Raw genomic sequence first — 15,065 nt, forward strand, 5'->3', positions numbered from 1 at the left:
ACAACTCGACGAAATGTGAAAATGAATCCCGTACGAGAATCCAGGCTCAAAACAAGATATTTTGCAGTAACTTTCATTAATTGCACAATGGCCCCTCCAAAAAGTGAAAACTGCACTTATGGCCCAGAATGAAAATATCTTCCAAAAATATTTTCTTAAAAACCCCTGAAATAAAATATCTTCAAAAGATATTTACGAAAAATACCCCTAGAAAAGAAAATAATTTTAAAGAACTTTGCATCCATGCCCCTATGGACACCGGGAGCAACCAAAGTACTTTCTTGCAAAAGTAAAGATACGTATTTCGTAGAAACCACTCAAGATGAAGGCACGTGAAGTCAAAAACCAACTCCGAACACAAGAAGTGTGGTTACGCCAACAAAGTGTCAAACGGGGAAAAGACAAAATAGGGAAAAGGACGAAATAGGGAAAATGACGAAAAGTGAATAGTGTCGAAAAACGAAAAAATGTGAAAATGACTCGGTCCTCAAAGGAAGTTGTCAATCTACCAAAAAGAGTCTCAGGAACCAATTCCGAGCACTCGAGATGACACTAAGCGACACGAAACAGAGCCCAGAAAAGAAAATTAAACGAAAAAATTCATTCGTAAAATTTCAGGAAAAAGGAAAGGAGGCAAATGACCGGGTCGTTACAGTGTGTGTATGTGTAGTTTGCAGTTGCAGAGAGAGAGAGAGAGAGAGAGAGAGAGAGAGAGAGAGAGTTGCAATACAAGAATTACAGACCTTAATTAGTTGATTTTAGAAAAAAAAAACTTTAAAATAAAACCCATACATACAAGTTAGCAGTTGCAGAGAGGGGGGCGCAAGTTCGAAAGATATAGGTTTTGATTTTTAGAACAATCTGAAATGATATGCCGATATGGGTTTTGATCTTTTGATTCTTATAAATTTTGTAGCTTGTAATTGGGGAGAGAGAGAGGATTTGTGAGAATGAGAATAAAGAGATGGAGGCGATTAGGGAGGCTGAAATGATTTTGCCCTACTAACCCTACCAAAAAGGGTAAGATGGTAATTTCATTATTATCATTTCCCCTCTTTTCTCTTCTTTGTGTTATTCAAACAACAATATTGCCAATTCCTTTCTTTTCTCTCCTATCTATCCAAACATGATTATAAATTATAACTATTCTTTCATTTCATTTCATTTCTTTTCTCTCATAATCCTTTCTTTTCTTCTCTCATGTGTATTCGAACGAAGCCTTAGAATTCGACAAATTAATATGCTTGTGCAAACAGAGAAGGAAGGAATGACTTTTTTAAATGAGGTCTATATAACCCTAATTTACAATTAGCATAAACTCTGATAAATACAATATTCACAGCCCAAATCCAATGTTAAAAATCAAAACCTTCCATCAAAGTCTTCCAATACAATTTCTTTTTTCTTTTTTCATATATTGTGTTTTTCCTGACAAAGAGAAATACAAGAGAAGAAGAATTAAGAAAGCCGGGAAGAATCCAACACAACCTCTGTAACATTCATAGGATAAACTTCAAGAGGTTGATCCGAGAGAAGATGAGCCCTCAAAAGTGCAGCAATCGCATGTGCCACCCGATTCTAGTTCCGTCGAATGTGCGAAAAAGAGGCCTGCGAGAACCTCGAAGCACCTGCTATCTCTGCCAGACACCCAATAAGACCATTAACAGCATCAATCAAAAAAGAGGCCCGCGAGAACCTCGAAGCACCTGCTATCTCTGCCAGACACCCAATAAGACCATTAACAGCATCAATCACCACCACGGAGTCCCCTTCAATCCAAAGATCATGCATCCACATTTCAAGGGCCCGATGAAGAGCTCTCGTAAACACAAGACTTCCACCAACAGGGGAGAGCTCAATGGTAATGGCTGGAACACCACGGCTTTGAGTATCTCTCCATGTGATCCTCGAAACACGACTCTGCTACCCCCCCATGAGCAACACCGAGCAAAAAGGCGACATCAAAATTACATTTTATCACCCCTTCAGGAGGAGGGGCCCAACGTGCCAGAGAGGAGCACCCGGAAGAGGAATGGGACAAAGCACCACGGCCAACCGACAAACTAAACTTTTATTAAGAAAAGAAAAAAGGGTTTTCTGGAACAATTAAGAACCCAGAATCCCTTTTCAAAAAGAGAGTCCCACAAGCAGCATATATTAAATAAGCCTAAGCTAAAGAATTGGGTTAATTATTCTATTATACAGTGATATAATTTTTGCAAGCTGATGCAATCCAACTTGGGAAAATAAAGTGACTCGTAAATTTTCTCTCAGATGAGATTAATGGTGAAAGAGACATAAGGATGAGCGTCCACATCACCTCCAAAACCGCCCATCCCTCCTCCATCTTCAGATTTCCAAAAGGTGCTGCAGTTGTGTATATAAATCAATTAGTATCCTCACAATAAACATTGCAGTCAAACATCTGACAAAAATGAGAGAGTTTCAGGTGGTCCTGGCACAATAAAAAACAAGCGGCCCATCACATTTAACCCCTGTATCGAGATGGGATAATATTGACTCATAACACGTCCAGAGATTTCAGCATCAAGGACAGACTTAAATGGGCTAGACAATCCTAGGACACTTGATTATTAGCAGTCTATTAAACCACTTACAGTATCAGTTCCTTCTGAACCCTTCTATAAAGATCCTTCAAAACAAAGCATGTTTTATATAAAATGTTCAAAAAAATGACTCCAAATTCATACATTTAGTAAAATATAGTCCCTTATTTTTCTTGTTTTTGGATAAGGTAAGTAACTCGCACACTTCGCCCACGCCGGGGCTCGAACCCCTCCCCCTTCCTCTTGAGAACGGGAAGTTATACCATTGGGCTAGAGGCCCTTTGGTAAAGGTGGGAAGTTATACCATTGGGCTGGAGGCCCTTTGGTAAAGGTGGGTTAAATATAGGCTTGATACTAGTTTAGACCTAATTTGGATGCATCTTACTCTTTCCCCCTTTAAAGGAGAAAACACACCTGAAGGAATTTGCACCGGAAACAATTCTTTTTCTTTTCCAAAAGCAGATTCGGATTGAAGATTTATTCACTGAAGGCCCTTGTCTATTGCAACATGAGATTGTTACAGTGGTATGCCCAATCTTCAACACAAAGGTTACATGAGGTCATTCAATAACAGAAAATCTAAAATGCTTATTAAGTACCTGTTTGTACTGTCACATAGTCCCTCTAGAATAGAACGAACCTTTTTCTCACTTTTCACAGAAGGTGCCAATACAACTGACTGCAATCAATTCAAGAATGGCATCTTAGCCAAGAAATTCAAATCATAACATAAGAAAAGATAAGGAAGAAAATAAGTACATAAGAAGGGAGGGAATAGAGAAGTTTACAGTAAATTACCAAGAATGATGGAGGCAAGCCGTATCTCAAAATGCTCTCCACAAAGACACGTACAGCACAGAAGTGCATCCAAGAGATGAAAACCTACACGACATACAGTGAAGCAAATTCTTGAAACAAGGATCCTCAATTTTCTTATCCTTGCAGGACAAGAAAATAATGAGTCTCAATTATGGACCTACAGAGAGCCAAAGAGCAGTGTAGTTGGAAGAACAAGAATCATCATCATCATCATAACTATTATTACAGTGCTGTCTACAGTTATCATTATAAATGTTGTTCACCAGGTGCCCCTAACACGTCATTGCACACATATCATTTGTTAGTGAAACTACTGTACACCAGTAGTTGCTGCGTAAAATGGTAGCCATTGCATCTGAGAACGTCCATCCAACAGGGGCGTCATGACTAGACCCATAAAGGCCTCTTGTGATACTGTAAGCCGGGAACCACACTGCTCCAAAGAACTATATACATTACACACGCACCTGTATACCTAAACATTTCTTGATATATCTACTAAACTGATTGGAAACATTCTTTATACTTCATGTTTTGATTAGGAAAAATCCTAATTGAATTGCATTAAAGTGTTTTTGCAGCATCTTTTTCTGAAAATTTCTAAATATAGTTGACAAGAACTTCAATCAACCAAGGGTCCTGGATTCATGTTGCTCCAAAGAAATTAAAAAAAAAAGCAGTTTTCCTTTGGGATAAATACACTGAAACATCACTCTCTCTACTATTCATTTTTGCCTATCTATAGCTCATCATTTCAAAACCTATAGACCTGCATATTAGAGAGATTCTAGGTTTACTGAAAGGCTAGAATGCATATGTATATTTTATTTTTGCATTCATCAATCATTCTTCATTAGATTGCTGGGTGTTATATGTCTACTAATTCTCTCCAAAATAAAATAAACGCTAAAAATTAAACACCTACAATATAAAATCTTTTAGGGTTTTTGTCATTTCTTTTTAAAATATATATATATAATTAAAACCTAAACCATGCCATTATTTACTTAATTCGTCAAATTAAGTAAAAATTTACATAAATTTTAATTTGAAACTAAACCCAAAATTTTTAATATTTTCAAGCTCAATAAACTCAAAAATCTAAAAAGTTTCACTCAAAGTTTTGGCACAAATCTAAACTATTATTAGGAATCAACTTAAAAAACCACGTGCACAAAAAATTGAACTCAGCAAAAATATAAGCAAGAAAGTTTAAACCAAATGAACACAATTATATTATTTATGAAAAAGAACTTCTGGCTATAAAATTGGCCAAACTATTTTGCTTCCATAGATGATCCTCACAACACCTTTGACCATAAGGTGTGTTACTGATTTGATTCTTAACCTGTTTTTTGGCTTTGGCTTCTAAACATTTTTCATTTATAAGCCGATAAATGTAACTAATTCAAAATCCAAGATTATCATCTTTTTTGATTCGAACTAAAAAAAAAGTGAAATTTAACATAAAAATTTCTTCATCACTAAAATCTGATTCTAATTCACTAGAAGTTTCATAAAGAATATTATCTGAATCAGAAATCTCTTCACCATAGATGATACGAAGATCTTTGGATTCGATCTTTTTGATCATCTTAGATGTTCCTTTACCCTTTTTTGGGCAATTAAGTGCAAAAAGCAGATTCGATCTTATCTGAACACTATTCATGAACAGTAACATCCAATGTTCAGTCTTCTGATTTTCCCAAATAATCAATGCCAAACTTAATACAATGCATTGATTTAAATAAAATAGAAACTGTAATATTTAAAACAAACTTACAATAATAATCCAAGCTTCGTTTTTTGCTATTCATCAAATAGTAAAAGTCTCTTTTTCTTTTCTATTTAAAGAGATGCATTGTATTGCAAATTTCGCATTATCGATTTCCTGAATATGTCATTTGAAATATTTAAAATCTAAACATATTTTCAATTTTTTCCAACTTCATTGACTTCATCCAGGAACATATTTTTTCCTTCTTCTGTGGCATGTCTGGCCATTTGGAATTCCTTTGATATTGCTGGGCTTTCAATTAATGATTGGCATGGATTGTAGCTGTTCTCATTTGAGAACCTTTTTTGGTCTTATTGTTTTGCAGCTACTGCAAATGGAGTAACTCCCTATCAGTCTTGTAAAGTGAGGGTATGCCTTCACTATTTTCCCTGTACTATATTGATTTTTTTTTTCTTAATGAAAGTCCATTTTGGAAAAGAAGAAGAAAAAAATGAAGTCTCTTTATTTTTGTTTCAGGATGGATAGAGAATAGCGAAAAAAATAGAATTCTTTTTGTTTCTTGTTCTCAAAAAGAAAGAAGAAAAGAGAAATTAAGAACAATGAAGCAAAATAGAGGAAATTTGTTAAATTTTGAGTCATACCTTTGAAATTCAGAGTTGGATAGTCTCTACATTCGAGTTGGGTACCTGATTTTTGCTTTTTTTATTTATAATACAACTAGACTAAAGAGTTGGGCATTATATTTAAAATGATTAAATTTATTTGCCCAAAATGGGTTGTAGGCAATAAATCCACAAGAAGAACAAAACAACACGATTATCGGTACGATCATGCAATCCTATACAATTCTACGATCCTACTTTCAATTCTAGTGATCCTACTGTGATTTTGCTTCCTAGCAATTTCATGTGATTGGAATCGATTTGGTAATTTGGGATCGTAGGATTAGGAGGTTGTTGCCCTTTAATAGGGCTCTTTTGGGCAAGTGGTTGTGGAGATTTGGTGTTGAGCACCGGAGACTTCGGAGGAGGGTTATCTCATGCCGCTTTCAAGAGGAGAGAAGGGGTTGGTGTTCCCTAGCGGTTAGGATATGAGAAGGTGTCGGCGTTTGGAAATGCATTCGGAAGGGTTGGAATGATTTTCCAAACATATCAAATTCCGAGTTCGGGATGGAAGGGGCATTCGTTTTTGGGAGGATCTTTGGTGTGGAAAGCACCCCTTAGCTTGTTCCTTTCCCCCGACTTCCCAAGATTGCTGTTGATAGGCATGCCTTGGTTATAAACTACTATCGGCTTGATAGCGGGAGGTTAACTTGGAATCTGCATGTCTCGAAACATTTTCAGGAATGGGAGATCGATGAGGTGTTTAGTTTTTTGGAGCTTCTCTAATAAATGAGGTAGTGGAGGCCCAGACTCTCTAGCTTGGGTGTCTTCTTCTCAGGGGAGGTTTGATGTGAGTTCCTTATTCAAATGCCTCTCGGATTCTTCTAGGCTTGCCTTCCCGTGGAAGGCGGTGTGGCATTCCAAGGCTCCGCCCATGGTCGTTCTCTTTGCTTGGATAGTGGTTTGGGGCAAGATCTTGACATTTGGATAATCTGAGGAGGAGAAGACAGATGACTGTCAACTGGTGCTGCATGTGCAAGAGGAATGGAAACTTGTTGGAGAATAATTACAGGAGTGATTTAAATCACTCTTTTAACAGAATGTTAAGGCTGCTATACTTCGGCAACAAGTTGTTGTCATATTTGTATTTGACTTTGTGTATCCAATGGGTCATGCCCCGAACCAAGAAAGGTTTGATGGATGTTTGGATAGGGTGCTTTGTGGGATCCCACGCCCATGATATTCGGAGGGTAGCGCCCTTGTGTCTTCGGTGGTGTACAGAATATCCTTCGATGGAGAGGAATCTTCAATTGGTGCTTTAAAATCTTTGATCTTTAGCTCTCTTTTTTGTTGGGTTATGGGTAAATATCGTACATCTATAGAGGAGTTTGTTGGTTTCTTGGGCTCCCTCGGAACCTAGGGTCCCTTGTGGCCTATTTGTAGCTTTTGGGATGCGTTCCACTTTTGAATGCTTTCTACTGCATACTTATAAAATAAAAAAAATTAAAGATTCTACAATCCGGATCGGGATTTTAACAACCATGGATTCTAGAGTTTCACTTTACAAGAATCATTGTCACATCCACATAAGGAAGAGATCAGACTATGTTTCCTTTTCCTTCGTTGGCTATGGTTGAAGATCTAACACATCCACATCTATTATTATATTTTGATTTCTGCCTTTTTACACATTAATTCTAACAGGTTATCTTAGAAGAAGAACAATGTCTCCCCTTCACCCAACTACAAATGGATCGAATAATATGAAGTTTCAAAGTTGTCGTAGACACTTCCAGTCCTTCAAAGCATCTGTTGTTCCTCTCTCTCCATATGCACCACCAAACACGATGTGGAATGGTCCACCAACACTCACGAGCATGACCCCCCACATGACATCCCCCACGCTTCAGTCATGCCCCTTGTGGACCGGGGCATCACCCAAGAAATACTGAACAATCTGAAAATAAGATTCCAGCAATCATGTACCACAGGGCAGTGTAAAAGTAGGTGATCCGTAGACTCACCATTGTTTTTGCATAGACAACACCGATTGACCATAATAACACCTCGCTTCCTCAGGTTATCCAATGTCATCTTGTCTTATTGATGCAAATCGATTGAATTGTTGACATATGGTCAATATGATAATTCAAAGACCCTATCATCATCCCTAACTTTTTTTTTCCTTTATTTAATACAAATTTTCAATTTCAAAAAGCAAATGGATCATCAAAAATATTGCAAAGAGACCATATGTAGCAAACTACCACTTATAATATGCGGCAACCTAGTAAACAAAACAATAGCCATCATTTTAAGATAATTTCTCATTCCTTCAGTTACAACAATGCAATAACGTTTGTAGGCCAATGATATCTCCTCAACTTCCCAAAGTGGAAGGTTGAGGGTTCAAGTCCCCATAGCAGCAAAACAGATGGGTTTATAATTTGGCAAGAAAAAAAAAAAAAATGTGTTCTCAAAATGCAACCAAATAGGTATAATGGACGATGAAGAATCATGCAGTATACCCTAGATAGAATATAATTTGGAGAATGACTAAATCAAAAGCCACCATTGTGAACCCCTTACCCAAGAATAAAATTTATATGATCCATTAATTTCATTTACATTGATTCAATCAAAATATCATTAAAATAAAATTAAAAATTCACAATCTTTTATAAAATGAAAGTACCTCTCCGTAACTGGCATAGCACCATTGCAAAAGAGAGCTTCTAAGTGTATCTTGGTCTTGCATTAGTTTCTCTATCTCCTGCTTCCGACTTTCTTGTGTTTCTGGACTATATTCGAAATCACGAACCTGAGTCACATGCAGAATCAAGCACAAACTCAATTAGAAAACATCCCACACCAAAATCAATATCCATCCATATTCTTCATGCATTCATTATCTCGCTGGAAAATAGCAGCAACAAATTCTCAAATTCTACAAAGCATGAGATATTTTTTATTTTTTATTTTTACAAGTACAAAGCATGAGATTTAACTGTTCCCGCAAAAACAATTGAGCTACTTGAATGACAAACTCACTTGAAAACCTCTTTCACGTGCCTTAGTCCTAAAATTGTCGGCATCGCGACTGAAAAGTGTCACAGTATAAAGAGCATATTCATTGTCCTCGTACAGCTTCTTGGAGGATCTGGGAACCTATAACAAATAGTTTAATCAAAAAGTAGAATTTACCAAAAAGTTCACTCAGATGCATTCAATTATTTGGAACATTGATAAAATACAAAATCAAGTATCAGGAAAATGCCGATTTTCAATTTCAGAGAATATGAAACAGAAACAAGTTGATTGTTCTCAGCACGCTTTCATATTTATCTGCAATGCGACGATCAAAAGTACCATGGTAATGCAAATAATGAACTGAATACCATGATTTCAAGATATGATAACATAAACTACAAATGAATTTTTTACCACATAAGTGGTGAGAGTCTCGTAGCTTGACAGCCAATCCTTCTGCGAGTACTTAGCAACAATAGCAAGGAGGGTTGTTAAATGCTCTGACATGATAATGTCCTGTGGCTTTACTAAATTAGACAGATCACGAACAGCTAAGCTGGAACAAGAAAATATTCAATTCAGCCAAAAGATCTAGAGAAATAGTGTATAACGAAAATTTGATGTGCACGTCAAAAATGAGGTACTAGAATCTCCAAAAAAAAAATTGTGTAAGCACAAACCTCCCACCTCCCTTTATTTTCAGCTCCATATTACATTAATTTCTCTAAGACCACACAACCTGCCCTACTCCAGTTCCTAGCCAGCAATGACCAGGAGTTGAACAGCCAACTTCCAACAATTGACAATACATTGATACAGTGCTTTTCAAAGTTTAACATAACAGAAATGTGGCGGCCGCCGCCATTTTTTATCTAGTCCAAGGAGGCAAGGACTTAAGTTATAATATCAAGAATATAATTACTCATAAAAAACAACTGTCTGCCATTTTCTCTATCATCCACATACATACACAAAACCCACTCAAAAGATGCTGAGGCACAATATGAACATGCAATCGAGCTACATTGAAGTCCTAGGTCATGGAAAGTTGTTGTATGAAGAATCTCAGTTTAAGTCAAATCTGTCATTTGTAACATACCTTCCACTCTGCTTTCTGTTAATGGCATTGAGTTGACTGCGCACATTGTTGTACTCAGCAACACGAACCTATCACAAGTAACCCAGAAAATACTTCACTTGGCGAGGTTCACAGTGGAAAACTATAAATGAATAAGTAAACAGAAGCCTAAACTTTGAGCCAAAACTCGTAAATTTAGTCAAATAGATTAAGCAACAAATATCCTTTTGTTTTTTTTCTCCCTAAAAATATATCTTTTATTGACTAGGTTAATAAACAGGTTCCTAAGCTAATGTAGATGTTCCAGTTAAAATGGGAAAAAAAGTAATATTTACATGATTGAAACATGAAAAATTAAAAAAGTCACCGCTTGATAGCACAATTATACAAATAACTGAAAATGTTTGGCAGGCAGGTTACATTAAATAACTCACATCATATATGCATCCGCAGATGGTTATAATAACGGACAAAATAGGAATCAATACCTTGAGATCATCCTCGATCTTTGCAACTTGTACATGAATGCCATCTACTATCTCCCTGAGTGGTGACATTGTCGGGTACTTCGCCTCATCCCACACAAACCTACAATTGAAAATTAATATTAACCTGACCCAACAACAATTCCCAAATTCCTCAAACCGTGATCACTCAAATCCAATTACCTAGTCAGGTATGAATCAACAGGAACACCATCGACTGTCAATGAACTACTGACCACGCCCGAAACCCTCTCGAATTCCTCGATCTGACGTCGAATCTTGTGAGACACTGCTTCGATGAAGCTATTCGACTGTACATCATTCCACATAGCGAATTAACCAAATTCAAAAACAATGACTCGAAAATTCGAAATCGCAACGAAAAGTGTAATTGGGTTTGCAAATTCTCACCTTGTGAAGATCATCGCTCTGAGAGAGAAGAGAATCTAGCGTTCCAACTCGGAGATCTGGGATACTGAACTGCAAAATTAACGATTTCAAAATGAGATCTCATGCGTGTCTAAATATATATGTGTGTTGTGATGAGTATAGTACCCTATAGAGAGGAGTGTCGAAGGAATGCTTAGAGATGGATTCTTGCAAGTGACTCCATAGAAGAGAATCGGAATGAGAGTTTTGAACGGGAAGAGAGACCACCCAATATCTTGTCGCCATTTTGGATTCGTTGCAGAGCTCCGAAGATGGGCATACGAAACAATTAGAAGTTCAGTATTGAACTGTGTCGCTGCTCCTGGGAGAGAGCAACATTAGATAACAAATATGCAAGGAGCAAGGATGGCTGAAAATCATGGCCCAGTGCACAATTTCCACCATCTTGGAATTAGTTGAGGAGAAATGGCCACGTTGCTTAAAAAAGTATGTAAAAAAAAACAATAACCGCAGACTGTTGAATAATATAATATACTTGTGTAATAATACCGTATAAGTTATATTTATAGGACATATTGTCCATTTAGACCTTAATTACTATATGGAATTGTCCATTTAGCCCTGGTCCTTACTTTACAGAATTTATAAGGAATGCAAAGAAGAGAAAAGAAGGAAGAAGGTCTACGTGGGTTTGCGAAGAAGGAAGAAGGTTTGGATCTCTCTCCATGCTCACCGGAATAGTTGGTGGACTGTAACTGTCATTCATTGTGAATTTAATCGTAATTGTTAGGCTTTGTGTCATTGGGCTGGTCCTAATGCACTCTATGTTGGATGCTATTGGGCATGTTGCCTTTGGGCTTGTATCTTTGTTAATATTTATATAAATTGAGAATTTACCTTTCAAAAAAAAAAAAAAAAAAAGAAGGAAGAAGGTCCTCTGTTGCCAGAAGAAGGTCTGCGTGGGAAGAAGGTGCTTGGTTGCGTGAAAAAGATCTGCGTGGGTCTGCAAAGAAAAAAGAAGGAAGAAGGTCCTCTGTTGCCCTTTTTGTAGTTGAAGAAAACCGTAACTTCTCTTGTGCGTCTGAGGCTTGGGTCTGCGAAGAGAACCATCACTACATTGAAGAAAACCCTAACCTCTCTTTCCAAATAGAAGTCGGAAGCAACGATTGTTCTGTGAATAAACCCAAAATTTGGTTGCTAAACCTAAGTAGGTACGAATCATAATTTTCAGATTTTATTTTGAAGGAAATTGTCTTATTTCCATAAGAACTAAATAGCAGAAAAAAATACAATTAGTAAGAATATATAACCACATTTTTGGTAAGAAACCAGAAATAAAAAATTATTGGTGTATTTGAATTGATGGGTTTTTTATTGTGCAGTTATTAGAAGTATAAGTGTTTGTTTGTGAGGATAAAAAATGAGAGGATTTATAAAGTACATGAGTGGCACAAAAAGTGTGTTTCAGAGTGTTACAATGTTAAGTAATGAGTGCTCAAATGTGACGCATTTTAGCACTTAAGTTAGGGTATTTTAGTCCATTCATCTATCTTACTTTCATGTCTTAGATACTTATTTGTGTTTTTGTCTACTTCAGGTTAATAAAGTTCAAACAGGCTAATAAGAACCATTTAGCTCAATTTTGGAGCTCAGGAGCAAAGTTGGAAAGAAGCTAAGAAAAATGCACTAGAGGAACTTCGATCGATCGAAGAGGAATCCCGATTGATCGAAGTAGTCTACAATCGATCGAAATGAGGCAGTGCTAGCTCAACCAATCAGATAAGGCCTGAGGATACCCAAAATAACCTGGGCGGGGTACGATCCAGGTGGTCACAAGTGGGTCTACCATTCTAGGCTGAATCTTAATAAATCAAGCCCATGATCATTTTGGTTGAGTGGGAAGCCCGGTTTTTGTAAGGAAGAAGCTGAGCCTAAATTAAAGAGAAGCCCAGAAGAACGGCCCAGCTCAAGAAGTTAGTTAGAAAATATCTAGAAAGTCTGTAACAGTCTATAAATAGGCTGTAAGTAGAGGGAAAAGGGGTTGAAAAATTTTGAAATGTAGAATTAGTCTTTCTAATATGAGAGGGAAAATTTCTTACATCTTCAATGGCGCCGTCTGTGGGAACCGATGAAGATTGATCTGTGTTCGATAAAGGCGGATTTGATCAAGGCTAGTTCAGGGAGGAGCTGGAACTCTGAAAGCTGGATCCAGAACAGGGAGATTGTGATTCATCTTGCAGAGTCTTGATTCCAATTGTTTTCGAGACACTATCGTCTGATCTACGCAATCTTGATCTGTGTTTGTTTAGTTGATTTATATAGTTGAGATATGTTTAGATTGCTGAATTAGACAAACTCGCCGCAGGAGCAGTTCAGATCTAGCCAATCGAAATCGGAATTCAACTAATTCAAGTTTAGATCTAGTGCGTTCACATCAGCGGAGCTCAGATTTGATCACAAAGTGCGGTTAATGACTTTGCTCCAATCAGGAATGATAATAGGAGGAGAGAGCTCAAATCCACCAGAGAATGGCCAACAGACAAAGGTAGGTGAGTTAATGAACATGATCGAAGCTCTGAGAAGAGAGAATACGGAGTTGCGAGCTGGAATGGAGCATCAGGAGGCTTCGGCGATTCCACGGCCACCTCTAGTAGGGGAGCGCGCTTTGCCACATGATGTTGCTTACCAGGGCGAACAGGAACGGAACAATCACGTAGATTATCACCGCGAGGAGATCGGACCAGGTGATTTACCGGCTCATCAAGTAGAGGACCGAGAAGGATCTGTTCATCCTGATCCGCATCACGAGTGGATCAGGCGTGAAGAATCCATGGAGTCTGGACATCATAGGGCTATGTTGCCATGGCAAAATGAGCTCACAAAGGAAAGGTCGTTCGATCTGCCTTATCGGCCTTCAATGGCTACGCACGATTACAGAGTTTTCGACGATAGATCCGCAGATCAGAGGATTTTTGCAAGGCTTCCAAGGGAGAACGAAGCCCTCCGTTCGCCAGCACGAACGGTTGATTCACCGTTTACTTATGAGATTCTGAACGCTTCGAATCCGAGGAAATTTTCTATGCCAGTTTTCATCCTGTTCGATGGAATGACCGATCCGATCGATCATATTTACCATATCCAGCTGAAGATGGCTCTGAACATGGAGAATGATCATTTGATGTGTAAGTGCTTTCCTACAAGCCTGACCGGACCAGCTCTCAACTGGTTCAAGAATTTGGCCAAAGGCTCAATCGCATGCTTCCAGGACTTGTGTGACAAGTTTATAAGCCAGTATGGGAACAAGCGCCCAACCAAAGACATCTCAAGCCTGTTTACAATGAAGTAGCACGAAGACGAGCGACTCCAAACTTTCCTCACCAGGTTCAACCTCGTCAAGAGTATGGTAATGGAGTGTCATCCCTCCACAGTGGTTCAAGCATTCAAGCAAGCAATGAACCAAGAGACACCGTTCCACACGAGTCTGGTGGTTAATACGCCGAAGACCATAAATGAGCTGAATGAGAAAGCTGATGGTTTCGTGCATTTAGAGGAAGAAGAAGCAGCCAATGCAAGGAAGACGTCGATTATTTCAATAGAAAATAAGTCTAAAACCAAGATTCAGCAAAAAAGAGTTCCACCACAGCGTCAGAACTCCTGGAAAGCGAAGACGAGGCCCAGAGAGGAGGAGTTGGTTACTCCACTCAAAGTAACTCTGGCAAGGCTGTATCAAGAGAACAAAGATAAGTTTCGCCCTCCATTAGCAATTAGGCAACCTCTCGAGCAGAGAGATCAATCTAATCATTGTGCTTTCCATTGTGACTTTGCTCAACAGACTAATGAATGCAAGAATTTAAGAAGGCAAGTTGTGATACCCCTCGATTCTAGAGCCACGAGTGATCAAGTCCGAGCACAGATCCGAGGGATACCAAATAATTAATATGTAAACAAGCAAGAATACAAAAGAATTTAAAATAAAACAATAAGCTGAAAAGAATTCTAATATGAAAAATCCTCAAAAGAATAAAAACATTAATATAACTTAATCTTTCCAATCCGTACAACTCGGGAATCCATCAAGTGGACCCCTAATAATCCCCAACTATAAATGAAATATAGAACCAAAATCCAAAACTAAAATAATAAAGGAACTCATATGTAGTCGGAAGAGTGAGTGTTTGTATCTGTTTCATCACGATCAAGCTCTAAGCCTAGTATTGACGAATACCTGAAAAAATAAGAGTGGGTGAGGCCCACATGCAAGTTCCATCCTACTACAATCCATACATAAACTCGATACCCAGATACATCCTAGATAGCTCGGCAATAGCTAAAATAGTCCATATAGATATAAATACA

The 15,065-nt window shown here is 37.9% G+C and overlaps 1 protein-coding gene across 3 annotated transcripts; it reads right to left on the reverse strand.

Annotated features, from left to right (window-relative positions):
• Positions 1–1,353: 1,353 nt before the first annotated feature.
• Positions 1,354–11,137, reverse strand: LOC132273559 (V-type proton ATPase subunit C-like). Of its 3 annotated transcripts, XM_059774522.1 has the most exons (12): positions 10,875–11,137; positions 10,731–10,799; positions 10,503–10,630; positions 10,323–10,422; positions 9,856–9,923; positions 9,171–9,312; positions 8,778–8,894; positions 8,422–8,547; positions 3,366–3,449; positions 3,167–3,246; positions 2,982–3,065; positions 1,354–2,367 (listed from the first exon to the last, which is right to left on the reverse strand). In XM_059774522.1, the coding sequence occupies exons 1-12, from the start codon at positions 10,992–10,994 to the stop codon at positions 2,271–2,273; spliced, it is 1,215 nt and encodes a 404-aa protein (XP_059630505.1). In that variant the 5' UTR covers positions 10,995–11,137; the 3' UTR covers positions 1,354–2,270. The 3 variants fall into 3 exon arrangements, with proteins under 3 accessions (XP_059630505.1, XP_059630507.1, XP_059630508.1); XM_059774524.1 differs by lacking the exon at positions 2,982–3,065 and having other exon boundaries at positions 10,875–11,134; XM_059774525.1 differs by lacking the exons at positions 1,354–2,367; positions 2,982–3,065; positions 3,167–3,246; positions 3,366–3,449 and adding an exon at positions 3,456–7,683.
• Positions 11,138–15,065: the final 3,928 nt, after the last annotated feature.

The sequence above is a fragment of the Cornus florida genome, unplaced genomic scaffold (assembly GCF_030987335.1).
Source record: "Cornus florida cultivar Cherokee Brave unplaced genomic scaffold, ASM3098733v1 CherokeeBrave_3.0.0_Hap2_Chr09, whole genome shotgun sequence".
NCBI lineage: Eukaryota > Viridiplantae > Streptophyta > Magnoliopsida > Cornales > Cornaceae > Cornus > Cornus florida.